The 21,725-nt window shown below is 34.5% G+C and overlaps 1 protein-coding gene across 1 annotated transcript in view; it reads left to right on the top strand.

Annotated features, from left to right (window-relative positions):
- FBXO11 (F-box protein 11) overlaps positions 1 to 21,725 on the top strand; it is an 87,310-nt gene that overhangs the window by 64,186 nt on the left and 1,399 nt on the right. The window contains exons 6-22 of the mRNA XM_038551237.1: positions 267 to 350; positions 429 to 561; positions 2,947 to 3,053; positions 3,141 to 3,252; positions 3,341 to 3,447; positions 3,530 to 3,667; positions 12,219 to 12,436; positions 13,359 to 13,444; positions 14,531 to 14,625; positions 15,862 to 15,984; positions 16,072 to 16,157; positions 17,107 to 17,183; positions 17,274 to 17,417; positions 19,692 to 19,802; positions 20,479 to 20,586; positions 20,888 to 20,996; positions 21,614 to 21,712. Coding sequence (XP_038407165.1) covers positions 267 to 350; positions 429 to 561; positions 2,947 to 3,053; positions 3,141 to 3,252; positions 3,341 to 3,447; positions 3,530 to 3,667; positions 12,219 to 12,436; positions 13,359 to 13,444; positions 14,531 to 14,625; positions 15,862 to 15,984; positions 16,072 to 16,157; positions 17,107 to 17,183; positions 17,274 to 17,417; positions 19,692 to 19,802; positions 20,479 to 20,586; positions 20,888 to 20,996; positions 21,614 to 21,712 — 1,937 coding nt within the window. The remainder of the gene's footprint in view (positions 1 to 266; positions 351 to 428; positions 562 to 2,946; positions 3,054 to 3,140; positions 3,253 to 3,340; positions 3,448 to 3,529; positions 3,668 to 12,218; positions 12,437 to 13,358; positions 13,445 to 14,530; positions 14,626 to 15,861; positions 15,985 to 16,071; positions 16,158 to 17,106; positions 17,184 to 17,273; positions 17,418 to 19,691; positions 19,803 to 20,478; positions 20,587 to 20,887; positions 20,997 to 21,613; positions 21,713 to 21,725) is intronic.

Here is a 21,725-nt window from a genome sequence, read left to right as displayed (position 1 = left end):
TGTCTCAAAATATTAGTAGTGCTGATATTGACATATTTTGTCTTTTCTTACTGGATATTATTACTGAGTTATAAGCTGTTTTAGATTGTACATTGCACTATGCAACAGAAAACTAGTTGGTGTAATTGATTGCTTTTTATATTTAATAAAAAATATATACAGTATTAATTTAGAATATAATGTTTACATTAGTAGTCAATGTTTGTTTCTGGTTTTTTTGTTTTGTTTGTTTTGTGTTTTTTTGTTTTGTTTTTTTGACATTTTAGTATAAAGGTGCACATGTAAAGCCAGGATTTGCTGAACATTTCTACAGTAATCCTGCAAGATATAAAGGAAGAGAAAATATGTTGGTATGTTTGATTTGTATTTTTATAAGACTTAAAATGGTAATCTTTCAGTTCTGTACTGACACTTTTATTTTTTTCTAGTATTATGATACAATTGAAGATGCCCTGGGTGGGGTACAAGAAGCTCATTTTGATGGACTTATCTTCGTTCATTCTGGAATATATACTGATGAATGGATATATATTGAATCTCCAATCACCATGATTGGTGCAGGTATTCTGAAATGCGTTGTCATTAAAAATTTGTTTTCTCAGGGGCAGTCCGGGTGGCTCAGTGGTTTAGCATCTGCCTTCAGCCCAGGGCCTGATCCTGGAGACTGGGGATCGAGTCCCACATCCGGCTCCCTGCATGGAGCCTGCTTCTCCCTCTTCCTGTGTCTCTGCCTCTCTCTCTCTGTGTGTGTGTCTTTCATGAATAAATAAAATCTTAAAAAAATTTTTTTTTGTTTTTTCATTAAAATTTTTTAATGTATTATTTACATGATGGGTTTCTTAAAATGTTAGTGACTTAAAATCTAGACGAACCTTGATAATACCTTAATGGTTAGGAAGGAGTAGGAATATTGCTTATTGCAATGAAAACATGAGAGTTCAGAAAACAAAAATAGATCATCTTTTCTTTTTTTTTTTTTTTTTTTTCCTGAAGAGCGGTAGCATGAGGCAGTGGGGGAGATGGAGAATCTGAAGCAGGGGCTTGATCTTACAACCCTGAGATCATGATCTGAGCCAAAATCAAGAGTTTGCCTGCAAGGCACACCAGTTAATTAATTAATTAATTTATTTATTTATTTATGTCCATCCTCTCTCCTGCCATCCCTCCCTGCCTCCCTCTTGATGTCTGTGCTTTGTCCAATGCCTTATTCATTAAGGAAAGAAAGATACTTGTTTTATCTTTTATTTGAAAATAAAGATGGTTAGTGTTTCTGTTGCTCTGTTTTTTTTTGTTTTGTTTTGTTTTTTTGTTTTTTTTTGTTGCTCTGTTTTTAATGAAACAATGTCCTTGATAAATTTTTTTTGTACTGTTTCAAAGCTATTTTTATAGTCCAGTTTCTAAGAATAAATGTAGTGAAATAATTGTTGAGCACTGATCAGTCATTCAAGATTTGTGCTGTCTGATTTTTTAAGGACACAGTACATGGACCATTTTAAGATAGCTAGTTAATTATTACTTGTTACTGAAATTTGCATGTACTGCCCTTTTTGCTTCCCTCCCCCATTTCCACCACAGAGAAAAGGGGAGGAGGACGTAGAAAATTTTGCCTATGGATTTGCAATACCTTCCAAAGAAAGGCCAGTATTAGAAATAAATTTAACTTAGGACATTTCTTTCTCTACCTACTCATCATCCTCTTCTCCTTTGCTTTCCCTGAGTTCTTTTTTCTGGTGCTGCAGAAGTGATTTTGTTTCCACAAGAAACCATTTTTTATTTTTAATTTTTATTTATTTTTTTTAAGATTTTAATTATTCATGAGAGACACAGAGAGGCAGAGACATACATAGACAGAGGGAGAAGCAGGCTTCGTGCAGGAAGCCCAATGTGGGACTCAGTCCCGGGACTCCAGGATCACGCCCTGAGCCAAAGGCAGATGCTCAACCATTGAGCCACCCAGGCCTATTGTTAAACCATTTTTTAATATGTCATTGTATTTGATACTAAATATTATTAGTAGTTAAGTATTATTATACCTAAATTTGAATATAATGGTACTCAAATAATACCCACATTAAATATGACCACCTGTAGTAAAGACCAGTGAAACATAGTTACCTGATAAAATGAATTATTCTTACCTATTTTTAAATAGCTCCTTCTCTGCAGTATGCTAAGTGTGAAGTCAGAGGAACACAACTACCAAGTGATTTCACTTAACATGTGGAATCTAAAAAACAAAACAACAAAAAAGAAACAGACTCATAAACACAGAGAACATATAGGTGGTTTGCAGAAGGGAGGTGGTTGGGCAGATGGGCAAAAAAGGTGAAGATGACTGAAAAGTACAGAATTCCGCTTATAAGATAAATGTCACAGGATGAAAAGTAAAGCACAGGGAATGTAATCAGTTATATAGTAACAGGGCACCTGGGTGCTTCAGTCAATTTAGTGTCTGACTCTTGATTTTGACTCAGGTCATGATCCTCAGGGTTTTGGGATTTGAGCCCCCAATGGGGCTCCGAGCTCAGCAGGGAATCTGCTTAAAGATTTTTTTCCCCTTCTCTCTGGCCCTCCCACCACTTGCATGTGCGTGCGCTCTCTCTCTCTCTCTCTCAAATAAATCTTTTTTAAAAAAGTAATATTATAATAACTTTGTATGGTGATAGAGTGTACACTTAAAATAGTGAGCATTTTGTAATGTATATAATTGTCAAGTTACTATGTTGTACCCCTGAGGCTAATATGTCAACTATAATTCAATCAAAAATTTTCTTTAAAAATTCTCAAAAACCCAACTTAAAAACAAAAAGATTTCCATATTACTAGTTTTATGGCAGAGTGTTTTTACTGATTAAAAAATAGAATTCTATTGGAATTTCATCTGTCTGATAAATAATGTGTTTTTAAAAAAATAAAAGTTGTATGTTTTAAAATATCTTCTCACAGCACCTGGAAAAGTAGCAGACAAAGTTATAATTGAAAACACTAGAGATTCAACCTTCGTTTTTATGGAAGGTTCTGAAGATGCTTATGTTGGATATATGACAATAAGGGTAAGGAATTTTAGAGTTAGAATGTTTGTTGAAATCATTTAAGGCAGCTGTTCAGCCAAAATTTCAAGCAAAATTTCTACTTTTCAGTTTAACCCTGATGACAAATCTGCTCAACACCATAATGCACACCACTGCTTAGAGATTACGGTTAATTGTAGCCCTATTATTGATCACTGTATCATCCGAAGTACATGTACAGGTTAGTGTTTCCCTTATGTCTTATTATAAAATGGGCCATTGTGCTGTTGTTGCCCAATAGGTTTTCAAATAAATCATTTTTCTTACAGTTGGCTCTGCAGTATGTGTTAGTGGTCAAGGAGCATGTCCCACTATCAAACACTGTAACATCAGCGACTGTGAAAATGTTGGACTTTATATAACAGATCATGCACAGGTATTTTTAAATTTTGTGGGTTTTTGTTTCTAAAAAGTCTTTAAAATATCTGCTAATACCTATTTCTGATTAATTGTTACAGGGAATATATGAGGATAATGAAATTTCCAATAATGCTTTAGCTGGGATTTGGGTTAAAAATCATGGAAACCCAATTATTAGACGGAATCATATCCATCATGGACGTGATGTCGGTGTGTTCACATTTGATCATGGCATGGTAAGAATCTTACGTTTATTGTTAATAGAAAAACTGACTTCATTAATTTTTTTTTAAGATTTTTTTTTTTAAGCAATCTCTGGACACCCAGTGTGGAGCTCGAACTCATAACCTGGAAATCAGGAGTCACATGCTCCACCAATTGAGTCAGCCAAGCCTGCCATATCAGTTGAATTTCCAATAGATTTCTGCATTTTCTCATCACCAAACTATGTGAATTGAAAAGTACAGGGTTAAAAGAAATTTCAGTAATGTATTTTAAAATCAATATGCAATATTCTGTAAATTCATGAATCTAATATTATGTGCATGTAGAGAAGATGAGGTCCTAAAGGAATTGATGGAATCTTTAAGATCGAATCTAGTAGTTCTCAAATGTAAGAGTGCATTAAAGTCACCCAGATAAAACAATATGATGGGGACCAGGACATGCATTTTTAATAAGCACCGTAAGTGAGTTGAATGCAGGTTGTTTATAGGCTACACTTTGAGAATTAATGGTTTCACTACTAGTTTTAACTGGCAGAATATTAATAGGAGATAAAGTGGTAATAAAATATCAGTTCTAAAACTCTTATGCGGGATCTTTGAGTGGCACAGTGGTTTGGCGCCTGCTTTTGGCCCAGGGCGCGATCCTGGAGACCCGGGATCGAATCCCACGTCGGGCTCCTGGTGCATGGAGCCTGCTTCTCCCTCTGCCTGTGTCTCTGCCTTTCTCTCTCTCTCTGTGACTACCATAAAAATAAAATAAAATAAAATAATAAAATAAAATTAAATAAATAAAATTAAATAAATAAAATAAATAAAATAAAATAAAAAACAAAACTCTTATGCCTAGGCATACTTAGGTATCTTTATGGATGACACTATATTTTAAGTACTATTGTGTCATTTTATACAGGTTTCTAGAGATGCGACTTTTTGAGCTCTTTTTAGGCCACTATTTCAAAATAATGCTCTTTGGTGTGTGTTTTCAGGTATTCTTTTCATTTAATGTCTAATTTTCATTGAGGCAATTTTCAGGTCCTGTTACAATATTGGCAGCATTTTTTGTTAAGGAATCAGAGATGGGGATCCCTGGGTGGCGCAGCGGTTTAGCGCCTGCCTTTGGCCCAGGGCGCGATCCTGGAGACCCGGGATCGAATCCCACGTCGGGCTCCAGGTGTGCATGGAGCCTGTTTCTCCCTCTGCCTGTGTCTTTGCCTCTCTCTCTCTCTCTCTCTGAGGCTATCATAAATAAATAAAAATTAAAAAAAAAAAAAGAATCAGAGATGGGAGAGAGGTGATGGTATGGTGGCCAGATGGGATTGTGGTGATGGTGATGTTTAATTGCTGTTGTATGGTGTGAATCAGGCAACAGGATTGTTGGATTCACATACACAAATTGTCAATTAGTAAAGGAAGTTTTTTATTTTTGTTGTTTGTGCCTAAAACCCTAATGTAGAACTCTTTTTTAAAGTGAACTAGACCAGGAGGGAGTACTCTTCTATAAGTTCTGATTAGACCTAAATAGTTTCAGGCCATCCAGTGCATCATAGTCCTGGGGGACATGTAACCTGAGTAGAACAGTTCACTTAAAATGTAGGCTAGGAGCACCTGGGTGGCTCAGTTGGTTAAGCATCCAGCTCTTAATTTCCACTCAGGTCATGAGATGAAGCCCCACATTGGGCTCTGCACTCAGCACAAAGTGTGTTTAACTTAAGATTCTTTCCTTCTTAAAAAAAAAAAAAAAAAAAAGATTCTTCTGCCACTTGCCACCACCAACCCCTGCTTGCACACTCTAAAAAAAAAGAAAAGAAAAAAACAAAAAATATAGGCTATAGCTTGGGCCTATCAACAAGAAAGCTGAGTGGGGGAAAATAATAATATAATAAAAAAGAAAACAGAGTGGAGATGACCATTTGCCTTTCTCCAGCTGAAATAAAGAAATTGGGGGATCCCTGGGTGGCTCAGCGGTTTAGCACCTGCCTTCGGCCCAAGGCTTGATCCTGGAGACCCGGGATCAAATCCCACATCAGGCTCCCTGAATGGAGCCTGCTTCTCCCTCTGCTTGTGTCTCTGCCTCTCTCTCTGTCTCTCATGAAAAATGAATAAATAAATCTTTTTAATAAATAAATAAATAAGACATTTCATTATACATTGTACCTCTTTTTTCCCCAGGGAGTAGGGAAGGGAGGTAGGGAGCACTGGAATTGTAGTCTGGAGGGCAAAGGTATGGGGGATGTCAAAACAGAAGAATCTTGAAAATTTCCTCTCCTTTTTTAGAGGCCTATATTAGATATAGTTCCTAAATGGATCTCTTGTTTTGTAATGGCACTATACTATGCTTTGCCTGTGTTGCCTTTAGACTTTGCCCCAGAGTGACATACAACTCCAGTGTCATATTTTTGCATGCCTCTGGTCTCATTGTTGAGAGATTAGAGGTACGAAAATAATTTTAATCTGAAAATAAGCTTCCTCATTTTAAAAAAACCTTTGCTGATTGTCACTTACTAAAGTTCATCATAGTAATTTACTTCTCATCATACACTTCTTTTTTTTTTCATCATACACTTCTGATACTGTGTGTGTGTGTGTGTATATATATATAGAGAGAGAGAGAGATACACAAACACACACATATACATACATATATATACACACTTTAGTTACAAATTTTTAAAGTTTTTAAACTCTAGGCAGTGCTGTCAATAAATATTCCCATTAAAGATTAATGAGATTTGTAAAAACTGCATCTGGAACTAATGATGTACTCTATGTTGACTCATTGAATTTAAATTAAAAAGATTTGTAAGGTATTACAGATTTGTAAGGGAAGAATAAAAATTAAAACGTCTACTCTTTCATTTTCAAGAATTATTTTTGTAAAAATACTGTATGCACAAGAATAAAGGACATCTCTAGGATTTCAGGGTATGACTCCAACATTTGTCATTGTTACCTTTATGTTTAAAGTGTGAACTTCCCCTATGAAAAATGAGGAAATAAACACTTTACATTTCAACCTGCCTCCATCACATCATTTATTATTATTTTTCTTATGAAGGTTAATAACATTTACATTCCTATAGTTATTGGTCAATATTTACTCTGTATTACCTTTAGTCCTTTTATAATAGTTTCTCTATTGCTGAATTTTAAAATTTTGATTCATTCTTTGTATGGATGAGTTTTCTCATCTAGCCATTCATTATTTGCTTATTCTTAAAAGAAGGGTTTACGGGTATTGTAGCTTGAATTCTTGCCACTTGAGAATACCTACACGTTACTTTTTAAATTGGCTAATAAGTATACACAGTTTTGATTATACCTTTTTTCCCTCCAAATTTTGTGGTCATTTTTATATCTCTAAGCATTAAATGTGGTTGACAGGTCTGAGATAATTCTGGGATTTTTTTCTTGTGATGATCTACTTTTCTACTTCAATATCCATATGTAGGTTTTTGTTGTTGCTGTTTTTCTCTTCCATGTGTTTCTTTAGAAAGTTGGCTGTGTATTGGTTTAAGTTTTGTGTGATTTCCTCAAATCTATACCCCTTTCTGTATCTCTGTAGTTCCGCTTTTATTTCCCCCTAGTGTGATGTTCATCTCTAATTTTTAATGTATTTTGTTTTAGGAATTTTTCTAACATACATAAAAGAGAGAAGACTATAATGAATGAATGAATGAATGAATCCCCATGTACCCATTTTCTCCTTCAACAGCTGTCAATTTATGGCCAGTTTTATTTCATCTATACTTACTCTTTACTCTCTTCTCTACTCTCCACATTATTTTGAAGCAAATCCTGGACATCATCACCTCATCAGTAAATATTTCAGCATGTGTCTTTAAAAAATAGGGATTCTTTTTTCTTTCTTTCACATAACCACAGTGCCAGTCTCATTCCTAAAAATAATTTTTCTGTCAGTGTTTGCAGGTTCCCAGTTATCTTTGTTTAATATTCCATTGCAGAATGTTATTTTTGTAAAATATAATGAGAATGCCATTGCCATAGTAATGCCAAATTGCTATAAAATTTTGGAGACATTTATTCTAAATTTATGAATTTAACACATGACAGATTGACAGATGACAGATATCTTTAAATCTGGCTGTCCTCTCTCTTCGTTCATTTTCTTTTACTTTGGATAGTCTCTCTCAGATAGGAAGCATAAGTTTTAGATGATTGAAATTGCACATTTGTGTATTCTTGCTCACATTTACTTCTTGTGCCTGAGTTATTTCTATGAAAATAATACTATGGGAATATTTCTTTTCTGTCTTCTGTTCATGCCACTAGATCTGATCACTTTAGTAGATGATTGGCTAGGCTTATGAGAACCTTCAGTGACTTGGGGAAAGCTACCTTGCTGAAGGTCTAAGATAACATTTGTTAGGTTTCAGCACCCTAGTCTTTCTTCCTTATCCAGATTTCATAGTATTTGACAAGTGTTTTATAGATAATATTTTGGGGTTATGGAAGTTTATTTCAATGAAGATAGCATGTTTTTTTCCCCTATTTTTTTCATTCTTGTTTTATTTGAAGAGTTTTAAGAGAGACACTTAAGTGCCTTTTACTTTGTCATATTTAATAAAGACTGTTGTACTTCCAAAAATTTTAAATGAAAAAGTGCTTCACCTTATGTTTTTATATCAGTGTTAAGTTTTTAGCTTTATAAAATAGTTTTCAAAAATTTGCAGTAATGTGTACAGAAAGGATTTAGAAACACTTGTGCTGAAAAGCTAACAAGCGCTTATTTTAAAGATTGATTTATTTATTGAGAGAGAGCATGCACTTGCATGTGAAGAAGGGGAAGGGCAGAGAGAGAGAGAATCCTAAAGCAGACCGCCCCGAGCACAGAGCCCCATGTGCGGCTCTACCCTAGGACCCCAAGATCATGACCTGAGCTGAAACTAAGAGCTGATCGCATCGCTTAACCAACTGAGCCACCGGCATCCCAAACCCTTATTTTAAATATAGAAGCTCTTAGCAATCTGGTATCTTTTGATAGGGACAGAAATTATTTTTCTGGAGCCATCCAATAAAATGTCCCTGCTTTTGGAGTTTTGCATATATACATTGGAATTTTCATGGTTTCTATCTTATAAGGCAAAGTAGAATTCTGGTCTGTGTTTCTGTATTACATTTTACACTAAAGGCATCTCTTAAAACAGATACATTCCATTAAAACTTTGGAATAGTTTTACTATTAAGTTTACTATTTACTAATAGTTTACTATTAAGGTGTTTAAACTTTAGGTGATAGAAATTGCACATTAGTGTGCACAGTATTTTAAAGCAAAATTACATTAACTGAACCCTTTAAGCCCATAACAAGAGATCAGTTTCCTTGTAAAATTTTAAAACTGTAAGTCAAAAAAAAAAGTCAAAAAATAAAAAATAAAACTGTAAGTCAGTTGATTGTTCTGTCTGAATGTGGTGAAAATGACGGTTGTAGCAGTGTAGAGGCGTTTGGGGTCCCTGGCTGGCTCAGTTGGTGGCGCATATGACTCTTGATCTTACGGTCATGAGTTTGAGCCCCACATTGGAAGTAGAGTTTACTTTTTTTTTTGATAAATTTTTTTTCAAAGATTTTAAATATTGAGAGAGCACAAGCAAGGGGAAGAGTAGAGGGAGAGGGAGAATCAAGTTCCCTGCTAAGCAGGGTTGGGGGATGGTGGTAGGACCTGGGGATCATGACCTGAGCCAAAGGCAGACACTGAACAACTGAGCCACCCAGGTGCCCCTAGAGTTTACTTTTTAAAAAAGCATGAAGAAAAAAATGTGTTTTTACTGCTTTCTTTCCTTGAATGTTATTCTAAAACAAAAGATAACAGGTTACAAACTTCATCTTTGATGGAATTCAGGGACATTTTTAACCTTTAAATTGCAATATGGTAGATGACTATGTCCTATGACCAAAGCAGCCAGTCCAGATTAGAGCAGATTATAAAACCTTATAGGAAGATATATTTGTAAATATATTAAGGTGTTTAAACAACTGATAACAAGTTTAGGATAGAATTATCAGTAGAGGCCTAAGCAAAGGAGAAGAATAACAGAATTACCAACTTTAATAAAAAGTTGTACAATAAAGAATATGTAGTTCTACTTTTTACTCCGCTCTGAATAGCATACTAATCTAACAAAAATCGTGATATTACTACATCAAAAAGATACAGTGAATATATGTGGTGGAAGATAGAGCTAAGTTCTTATCTTCCATAATAGGAGGTCAGTAGACAATGCCTACATGATTTATTGTACAATGCCTACAGCAACATAAGTCTTAAAAATATAGAAGTAGATAAAAAGAATCAGCTAAAAGAATTGAAGGTGGGGACCCGTGGATAAGGGATAATGAGGAGAGGAGACTCCTGTTTGCCTTAATAAACTTGTGGATCTAGTTGACTCTCTTAACTTTACAAAGTCAAAACCTAAAGATAAGAGAAAGAGCATCCCTGCATTTGAATCATGTTTAGTCAATACATAGCAAAGTATACTTATAGTACTGTATGTTTAGAATAGTCAGGACATGATAGTGGCCTGTTATGGAAATCTTTGAGGAAGCCCAATAAGCAGCATACCTTATCTTGCCACATTCTGAACAAGTTATGAAATAAAGCCATGAAGTAACATGAAGAGGCTGAAATAATAAATTACTTTTATTTATAAATAAATAAAAGGTTAAGTTGGAGTATACAACTTTGAACAAGAACCAAATGGGTTTGGTTCACTGTGCCCCCAAGTTAAATAAGCTTACTCAGTCATAAGATTTGTTTGTGGCAGAAGGCATGCTCCCTTAGGGCAGCTCACTTCCCTGAGGAAAAGGGTGAGGCTAAATTAGGCATACCCAGTTTATTCTTTCCCAAGTTTATCAACCACATATGTCATGCAATTCCCAGCAGAAGGAAACTAGGAGCCTAATTGAGCTCCCTTCTCAATAATGAAAACATCAGAAATGTGGAATTGCTCCAATCTAACATTAAGTTTAGTCTAAACACTTTTAAAATTTTTGTTTCTTTGATGCTGTCTTGCCATAATAGTCTGTATGTATGTGTGTGTGTGTATATATATATATATATATACCCAGTGTACATTCATTTTTATTTGGTATAAAATCAAAGAATTTTTTTGTATTTAAAGAAACTATTTTTTAGTTACTCCCCCAGTTAAAAAAATATTTAATCCAAATGTAAAGAAGTTAACAGATAATTTGTACTTTATTTATAGAAAATGAAACCTGAAACTATTTCTGAGTGTTATTCTCAGAGGTCTGTTCTTTTAAAGAGTTAAATATGTAGTAAACTAGGGTATTCAGAATTACATCCTATTTTTAATCTCCACTTTTTTTTTGCAAAAAGTGATTCATTAGTTCCACTTGAGTGCTTGTTACATGTGAAGTCCTATATAGATGCAGAAGTTAGAATAGTCATTTCTTTATAGGAGCTTATGATCAGGGAGGAATGGATATGACAAATACAGAAGTAGTACCAAATAGTATATAGAGGTACCATAGAAAGTACTTAGTTCTTGAGGGAATTTAAAGAAAGGAGAGCATATTCACTTTTTGATGGGAGATAGACCAGGAGTTGAAATGGTTTTAGAAGTGCCATCTTAAGAATATCTCACTTTTTTCTCTTAATATTTAGTCTTAATTAAATCTTAGAATTTAGGATATCAATATTATAGTAACTTTTCTTCTCATTACAAAATAAGTAAGTAAAGCTTGTCCATTACAGAAAATTTAAGAAATTCAGAGAAGTATAAAGGATACAGAAGTCATCTGTAATCATACTCAGATAATCACACCTATTTTTATTTTGTTCAAGTTTTTTTCTTGAAATAAAATTTAGATCATACTTAATGTATACTGTATTGAAGTATGTATTGTTTCTTCTATTGAACATGATAACATGAAGAGCATGAATATAAGTTAGCCTATTCCCTATCATTGGGCTAAGATGAACATTATTTTGTGTCTTTTTCTAGTCTCTGATTATATCCTTAGGTCAGCTTTTTACAGTTTGTTTTCATGAGACATTTTTAAATCTCCAAGGGTATATTTTCTTTAATTATTAATAAATCTTTGTTAAAGGATATGTATGTTTATTGGGTAATAGTATTTTTTTTTTAAGATTCTATTTATTTATTCATGAGAGGCAAAGACCTAGGCAGAGGGAGAAGCAGGCTCCATGCAAGGAGCCCAGTATGGGACTTGATCCCAGGACTCCGGGATCACGCCCCAAGCCGAAGGCAGACACTAAACCGCTGAGCCACCCAGCCATCCCTATTTGCAGTTTTTGAATGAAGCTTTCCTTATTTTTTTTTCTGGCTTTGAATATACTCAGACTTAATTAGAGGATTTGTGGTTGTATGTTTTACTAAAACATTTAAATCTTTTTTATTCCTTGTTTATCATTTGAAATTTCATGTATATCTGTTTTATTCTTATTCTTGAACATGTCTGATACTTAATTTTGAGGCATACAGTAAAAAGGTCATTTTTTAAATGTCATTTCTTTTTTGAAAGTAGCTTTACCTACAGTTTGATTTCTGTATTTTTCAGGGTTACTTTGAAAGTTGCAACATACACAGAAACAGAATAGCAGGCTTTGAAGTAAAAGCCTATGCTAACCCCACAGTGGTTCGATGTGAAATTCATCATGGGCAGACTGGAGGAATATATGTGCATGAAAAAGGAAGAGGACAATTCATAGAGAATAAAATCTATGCAAACAACTTTGCAGGTGTATGGATTACCTCAAATAGTGACCCAACAATAAGGTATTTAAATGTAATTGTGGATGGAAGTTACTTCTTCACTTTTTATGTTACAAGAAAAGTCAAGATACTTAGCTTTAACTCTTAATTTTTTTCCTAGATCACCTGACTACTACAAAATAGATTATCCTAGTAAATTTCTATGCATCTGAATGAGCATAGCTATTGCATTTATTTTTGGGTATTCTGTTTTTTAGTGATCTGAGTCATGCATAATTTTTTTATGAACAGTTGCAAATGCTGTGATTTTTATTTTAAATTCACGATACTGCATTATAAATGAGTATATAGGGCCATGTTCTTCTCTTGGAACCTGAATGACCTTGTCTTCTCTTTTGTCTGAGAGTCAGGAGATAGCATAACTCAGGAAAGTAATTATCACAAAGATTCTTGGACAGAGATACCAAAAATAACAAAAAGTCAAAACTTCAAGCCATCGCTTTTAGTAGTTCCTACCACTCCCTCAGGCCACAGTAAGGAAACAGACCCAGCCCGAAAGGCATTGGATAAGAGTGTAGAACAAAACTGTTATAGTTTAATCAGTGACGATGAATTATTTTTAATTGCCAAGTTTTATCTTCCACTGGCTTTATGAAAATAGATTATGGTATTTCAAATGTATCTAGATTAGCTTTAAAAGAAACAGTTCTAAATATGTTAACTATTTTGAGGGAAATTTTTAAGAATGTTATTTTGTCTCAAATACTAGGTGGCTCTTTGTAGCTTTAGGTCTTAGAAAAAAAACAAGGGAATTTAGAGATCATCTAGCCTGAGTCCCTTATTTTACAAATTAGGGAACTGGTCCATAGAAGATAAATAATATTTTAAGGTCACATGATTATGAGTGCCCTTACAGTTGGTTGTGTTAAACAAGTAAGCTTTTGCTAAATAGATGTTTATTTTTTATTATTTCTCATAATTATAGGGGGAATTCTATATTTAATGGAAATCAAGGGGGAGTTTACATCTTTGGTGATGGACGAGGCCTTATTGAAGGAAATGATATTTATGGTAAGTGTGTTTTGTTCTATAAAATTTTGGAGCTTGGTCTGTCTTCCTGACATTAGCAAAATGGACCACTTTGAAACCATCCAAGTAGGAGAACTGATCCAATTTCTTTACATTCTCAGTAAAGATTATTTGTGATATGTATTTACTTAACATTAGTCATTATTCACTTAACGTTTACTGAGTACCCACTGTGTACCAGAACCATACCAGGTACCAGTGATGAGAATATAAATAAGACCTTAGTCTCCAGGAATATCTGGTTTCCTTAGAATCATTCCTTTCACTTTGGTACTAACTATAGAGGGAGGGGCGCCTGGGTGGCTCAGTGGGTTAAGCATCTGCTTTTGGCTCAGGTCATAATCCCAGAGTCCCGGGATTGAGCCCTACATGGGCACCCTGCTTAGTGGGGAGTCTACTTCTCCCTCTGCTTGTGCTCTTTCTCTCTCTCTGTTGCTTGCTTATTCTCTCAAATAAATAAATAAAATCTTAAAAAAAAAAACTATAATGGGAAAATACTTATTCCTCATTAAAACTTAAGATATTCATTTAGCAGACCATTATTAGATGTGTGTGTACTAGACGCTGATATGTTTCTGGAGTTTCTCTTTTGCTAATACTTATCTGGATAATACTTACATAAAGCTTACTCAATTCCAGGTTTATTCTGAACATCTTACCTGAATTGAGTCATAGAATATTCACATCAACCTGTAACATAGACACTATTAAATATCCCCACTCTGGTCAGGAAACAAAGGTACAATGAAATTAACATACTCAAAGTCACACAGGAAGGTAGAATCCTGGGATTCTGGGATTTAAATCCTGGGATTTAAAACTTGGCAGCCTGGCTTCAGAGTCTCTACCCTTAACTATTATACTGCCTACAATTTTTCTTTTTATATACATAGTTCCCTTAATTTTGTTTTTTAGTACTTAAGGACCATAAATATCTTTCTGAATATGACATATTTCACAAAATCATGCTTTTCCTAAAATTCTAAAAATTTAAACTACTGTGTAATGTAAAATTCTGTGTTCCACAAGGCTCTATATGTTGACATTGTAACTTTTATTTTTAAATAGGCAATGCATTAGCAGGAATTCAGATTAGAACAAACAGTTGTCCAATTGTTCGACATAACAAAATTCACGATGGCCAGCATGGTGGGATTTATGTGGTAAGTTAATGAATTACAGTTCTAGAATGTCATGCATCAAAACCAGGGAATAAAGGATAGAAGAGGACAGAATTATATGTAGCTCTAGATAGGCCATATTCAGCTTACAGTGTATGAATTTATGACGGTCTTTAATAGTTATACAATAAGTAAGACTCTTATTCTCCCTGCCAGTATATGAATAACGTTTACAGTGTGTATAGTGTTCTGTAAAATTCAACTGACTGAATTTATGCAGAGTATACCTTTTTATTAAAGTCTTTAATTATAATTGGCATTTTAGGCTGAACTCAAAACCGCTGATTTGGCTGAGTTACATTTGTTACACTGGAGTTTTGCTGGTGTGACTGCACTAGGAGTCTGAAATTTTCCAAAAGTATTAAGTAAATCCGTAGTATCACTGAAAGTACTAATAATACCAACTTGAGTATTTTTGAAAATTTTTGAAAAGCCAATTTTTCATTTAATTTATGTTGAAACATAATTGAGCATCTTAGAAAATTTTAAGACCATGTATTGCTCATGTATCTTCTGACCATGGTATATCTGAAACTGTTACAACTGATTCAAATGAAAAAATGTAGGAAATTTTAGAAAGGTCCTTGTGTAATGCCAGGTATGTCTCTAATTTTTATTTTCAGTTATAGAAATGTCCATGTCTAAAAATGTCCGTGTCTTGAGTCTTCTGCTCTAAATAACATTTAGTAACCTGAGACCTTATTTTGAATGATTTCACCAGTAATAAACTTGCAATACCTATTAGCTTACTAAAATGCGAACTCTTCAGTTTATTTTATATCATAGAATGAAATGAGAAGCTTTAAAGTGTAAGACCACATAAAGAATAGTACAAAAGCTTCTGGAGTTTAAATTCAGGGTAGAGGCTATACAAAAACAATGTTAACCACCTCCTCATCCATATTAAAAAGGGCAGCCCCGGTGGCCCAGTGGCATTGCCCCCTTCAGTCCAGGGCATGATCCTGGAGACCCGGGATCAAGTCCCATGTCGGGCTTCCTGCATGGAGCCTGCTTCTCCCTCTGCCTGTGTCTCTGCCTCTCTCTCTCTCTCTCTCTCTCTCTCTGTGTCTCTTGTGAATAAATAAATAAAATCTTAAAAAAAAAAAAAAGTAAAAGTTGAGTTTTTTTAATCATAACTGTCTTTAAGGGGAGGAGAACACACTATAAACTACTTGTTTCCAGAAGATATATATCGTAATCAATGTAACTTTTATTTAGCATGAGAAAGGACAAGGCGTAATAGAAGAGAATGAAGTTTATAGTAATACTCTGGCTGGGGTCTGGGTGACAACTGGCAGCACTCCAGTACTGAGAAGAAACAGGATACATAGTGGAAAGCAGGTAAAATTATTTTGGACTCTTATATGGGAAATACGTTGTTTTATGAACACTTTTTTGTCACTTGAAAACATTTTTTTTTAATTTTAGGTTGGTGTTTATTTTTATGACAATGGACATGGAGTGCTAGAGGACAATGATATCTATAATCATATGTATTCTGGGGTTCAGATAAGGTAAATGTTTTCACATTTGGCTTTCTTTTGGGAGGGAGTTGGGTGGTAATATGTGGGGTATGTAGAACTTTCCTTGTTATTTAATGCTCAGTCTTTATTCCTCCTTTTGTATATATATTCATGCTCTTACCACATGCTTGGCTTTGTCAGAATATAGTTGTTGTTTTTTTGAACCAGCTGAGGCAAGCAACCAGTGGCACATACACCTGCCGTAAGAGCACATTTCCACTGTTATATTATCCACTGTTAACAGTCATAGTTTCCAATGTACTCCACCATACTTGGAAAGTAGAAGGCTATATGAAAACACTTGTGAGCTATATGTGGCATGTTGTAGGCACTCAGTAAATGGGAGCTTCCGTTTTTACACTATTTCTGTAAAATTAATAGTTTTTTACACTATTTCCTATATTTTAACAGTTTTAGAAACTAGTAGTACTTATAATTCAGCCCTTCATTTTATATATTAGGGAAGTATACCATAATAGTAGTCACTTAATCAGGATGCCTGGATGACTCAGTGGTTGAGCTCTGCTTTCGGCTCAAGGCGTGATCCTGGAGTTCAAGGATTGAGTCCCACATCGGGCTCCCTGAGGGGAGCCTGTTTCTCCCCCTGCCTACGTCTCTGCCTCTCTCTCTGTGTCTCTCATGAATAAATAAAATCTTTATAGATTAAGTGACTACTATTTTTTTAATCTCCTCAGTTTAGTTTATGTATTAGGAGACTCTATAGTAATTAATCTATAGCTAAGTGTATTCTATGGGAAATAGAATTAAGCAAAATTAAACTAGTGTCTTTACTGACAAATTTCTCAGAGCATCTGGAAAGACTCCATTGTATAGTTCTTCTTACTATAATTAATATGAATTTTTTCACTGTTACCTCACATAACATGGGATATGGGAATAGAAGCAGTTAAGATGGCATTTTTTTCTATTATATCTATAGGACTGGAAGCAACCCCAAAATTAGACGCAACAAAATCTGGGGAGGACAGAATGGTGGAATTCTTGTTTATAATTCTGGTAGGTTTAATCTTTCATCCTTTTCTTATTGCTAATTGCCTTTAGAAATATACTTTCCAAATGACATAACCTCAATTCTTCCACTTGTAGGTCTAGGCTGTATAGAAGACAATGAAATATTTGACAATGCAATGGCTGGAGTCTGGATTAAGACAGATAGTAATCCTACACTAAGAAGAAATAAAATCCATGATGGAAGAGATGGTGGCATCTGTATATTTAATGGGGGTCGAGGTATTGTTGTTAATTTTGCATTAGTAAAAAATCCAATTTTTCATTATTCTTCCTCCATATCTCTAATGATCAGTGACATTGCCAATTAATGAATTATAATTGAGTGAATCTCAGTCTTTTTCCTTACCAAATCTTGAAATAGTTTATAAGATTAGTGCCTAGAGGTAAAGCAGAAAGAGATCTACACAATTTTTTTCTCTTTCTAGCCATCTTGAGTGTGCTAGTTGTTAGGCTTTTTAAAGGTAGAATTTGTTTATTCTCTTTTCTGGACCTTATTTAGAATAGTGATATAATAAACGTCAAGGTCCAGTTATAGAACTAGGATAGAAATTAATTGGCTTGTAAATAAATGAAAATGTCTGTAGTAAATAAGTATTGCTTTGTACCTGTTTACAACTGTTTGTTGGAGAATGGAATTAATGAAGACAAGGTGTGCCTGGTTTTGTGTACGTAAAGGTCAACTCATTTTGCATTGAGGCAAAGGTTCCACTGTCCCTGCCCCTTGCAAATGCACGTTGTTCATAGTGATTAGGGGAGAATGTCAAATGCAAATTTATCACCATTCCCATTCCTGAAATGTCAGCAACCCAGCACTGTACATATCTAATATGGAAGGATAGCTAGTTCTTACTACAAAATAATTCAAAATTTACTACAGCCAAGCAGTGATGATTCTATTAATGGCATAGACTCTGAAAGAGCTCATAACCTAGTAATTCAGTAAGGTGACAGATCTCCTAGGAGTCTTTACAGGATATAATGAACAAATGCAATACAGTGGATGGTTTTATTTGTAAGGTGTGAAGAAAAGGTTCATGGACTAAAATCACTCTTGAGCTATGTCTTGAAAAATGAGTATTCACTGGTAAATTGTGGGGTGGGGAGGCCATTCCAGATGTAGAAGGCATAATTCACACTTTCATTTGTACATATTAATTGAACACCTCTGTACCAACTGATACAGATGCTAAAAATGGTCAATAAAACTACATCCAGAAAGTTTATAGTCTAATGGCACATTGTAAACAGAAGTCTACAGGAAACAAAGTGGTTTAGTAAGGTGTACAGAGGTACTTAGAGTTGAGGCTAGAGAAGGGGCGGGGCCCAAATCCTAAGAGACTTTGTAGGCGAGTTCAGACTGGATCTTAGCAGAAGCAGATTAGAGGTAGGGACTTTGAAATGGTCTTTTCCAGTGGAAAGCAATTTAGAGGCCAAAACTGAAATACCACAGATGTATTCAATGTCCACAGAAATAATAGTTTCATGTCTTCAGAGAGCAGAGAAATGCTAGTACACAACTGATAGTTCAGTGGGTTTTATAGGAGTAATATTACTTTCACATGTGTACTGTCGCATGTATTAATTCATTTAATCCTCATTATAACCCTATATGTAGGTGCCATCATGCCCAGTTTAGATAAGGAAACTGAGACAAAGTAGGTAAATAATTTACCTACTCAGACCTAGAAGGTGGTGGAATCCATATTTGAAGACCTCAAGTCCGATTCCTCAGCTCACTTTTTAATCATTATATTGTTGTACTCTCAGAAGAGAGAATAAATTTGATGGAGGGTAACAAATCTTCCAGAGAAAATGACATTAGGAATAAAGAGGGCAGGACATTCCAGGATGAGGAAATAACACAAACCAAAGGCATTAGAGATAAAAACGTGTAGCATAATCAGAAGCATAGGTAACATAGTAAGACAACAGAATAGGTTAGGGGAACATTTTGAAAGGCTTTAAGTAGCAACTTAATTTTAAACTTTATTCTGAAAATGGTTTTTAAGTGGAGAAAGGAACATAAGAGTTGGAGGAAACGGAAAAATAGAAGAGAAACTGGAGTAAATTATCAAGTAATTATTGTAATAATAGTGGGATTAATCAGGGCTTGAATGAAAACATTAAGGCTGCATAAGTTCTAAAAATACTTAGAAGGAACTAATTTTTTTAATTCAGTATTTTTAGTGAGGACTATGTGCCTGCAGCCACTGGGAATAAAATGGTGAGTGAACTAGTCATGGTTCCTGCTACCATGAAATTTTCAATCATTCGTTTAGAAAGCTCACATGCCATTTTAAGCAGTTTTTGGTTATGTCCTGCCATAAACTCCTCTGAATTACTAATAAACTTTCTTTTCAGCTGAAAAATTAGTCCTGTGAATTTCATACAACGCAATAAGAAACTAAAAGAAAAAAACTAAATACCACCAAAAAGGCTCATAAAACTTGTTTATGTGCATTAGCCTTAATCTGAGGAAATATTTTATTATAGGTCTCCTTGAAGAAAATGATATTTTCAGGAATGCTCAAGCAGGTGTTCTCATCAGCACTAATAGTCATCCAGTCTTAAGGAAAAACAGAATATTTGATGGATTTGCTGCAGGTTTGTATGTTCTTTTGTTACCTGGAGCTTGTCTTCTATAAATGTTTAGTTTCTAAATATATTAATTTTTTTGCTTAATAACTGAAGGTGTGTGCAAAATGTATTGTGAAAGTGGCTGAATGCCTGTCAATTAACCATGGCTTAGGAGAGCACCCAGTCCAAGTTCTGGATTCTATTCTAAGCCAGAGTTTTAAGAAATCTCTCCTGCTACTCAGTAGTAATTATGAAACCTTAATTGGGATAGAGTGCAGGCTTGTACTACCATTGGAATACAATAAATTCAAACTCTCTGGCCTCAGACTTTTTAAAGATCTTGGTTAAGTAAATCCAAATATTGTGCATATTATTTCAACCTTTTGCCAGGAAGATGACGTGTTTTTTGTTTTTAAATATCCCACATAACCATCCAGCTTCCTTTTTCTTCATTTCTTCATGTGTATAACTAGTGGCTACCTAAACAGAATTCTGCACAGACATTATCCTCTTCTGCTTGCAAAGAAAATAAAGTAGTAATGAACCATTTGTAGTAGCATTCCTTCTTTAGCAAGGATTATGGACTATTAACTGTAGAAGATAAATGTTCAGTGACTCAGTCATTTGCATCTTATTCTTTAGATGTTGAGAGTTAAACTGTATAATGTGGTGATATATCTACTGTTTGTAAATTTTACTTCAGGTATTGAAATTACAAATCACGCAACTGCAACACTAGAAGGCAATCAGATTTTTAACAACCGGTTTGGAGGCTTATTTTTAGCATCTGGTGTTAATGTGACAATGAAAGGTATGTTGGAATATGCTCTGCTCTGCCTATGGATACACAAAATATGCCATGAGAAGATACTGGTATCAGAAGCCATTGCTATCACTCTCCCAAGTTAACTACAACTCAGGGACTATTTTGAAAGCTTTGACTTGTTCTAAACAGTTGGGAGTTTCTTACGCAAGGAAAACCAATTTCTATTTTAAGCTGATTTTTTTTGCTTTCGTTGGTTAGCCTCCTTTAAAGGTCTTAAAAAGTGATTCTTCTATTAGAATCCTAGAATCTATAAGTCTTTTAGAACTTATTTTTTCTTCTATTACAGATAACAAAATAATGAACAATCAAGACGCCATAGAAAAGGCTGTTAGTAGAGGCCAATGTTTATATAAAATATCAAGTTATACCAGCTATCCCATGCATGATTTCTACAGGTATATTTCTAAATTACTTGTGAGTCTTGAAAAGGGGGATAGTGATTTTCTTTTCTAAACTGGCAAGACATAACAATTTCAGATTTTTCTCTTAAATGTAAGCTAGAGAAAATTGAGTATTTGCCAATGGAAAGAGAATATAACTGAGAATTTTGTCCACATTAAGTTCTATAATCAATCTACTTGAAGAGTGTGAGACCATAAATATGGAAAAAATATACTGCACCAACTATTGCTATCACTAGGAAGGTGGAACACAATGCTTTTGTTTGCATAGGAGTTTCAAAGTAAAGCTGTAATTGTTAGATATTCCCCAGTCACTGAGTAGTTTTGGACTCCCTTCTCCCTGCCCCCAGGTTAATTCATAAAGACTTTGATAGTTTTTTTTTTTATTCAAAGTTTCAGCTGCCTTTCTGCAATTTGCAAATCAGTTTTTCTCAGAAGACCCTAAACAGGAGATTGACTTAATACATTGAAGTCCTTTTGCAGAATTAATCTGGGCTGAGCCACAAAAATTTGGGTTTTGGTCATCTTCTAAACCAAAGGTCATAGGGTAAAATGCAGTATTTTGAGAAATAACATGTTCAAGAAAAATAACATAAGCTTTTGCTTTTTAGATGTCACACTTGTAACACCACAGATCGAAATGCCATATGTGTGAACTGCATTAAGAAGTGCCATCAGGGACATGATGTAGAATTTATTAGACATGATAGGTATGTAGCACAC

Source organism: Canis lupus, chromosome 10, assembly GCF_011100685.1.
Source record: "Canis lupus familiaris isolate Mischka breed German Shepherd chromosome 10, alternate assembly UU_Cfam_GSD_1.0, whole genome shotgun sequence".
In the NCBI taxonomy this organism is placed as follows: domain Eukaryota; kingdom Metazoa; phylum Chordata; class Mammalia; order Carnivora; family Canidae; genus Canis; species Canis lupus.
The sequence above is the reverse complement of the archived record's forward strand: the minus strand, read 5'-3'. Positions and strand labels throughout refer to the sequence as shown.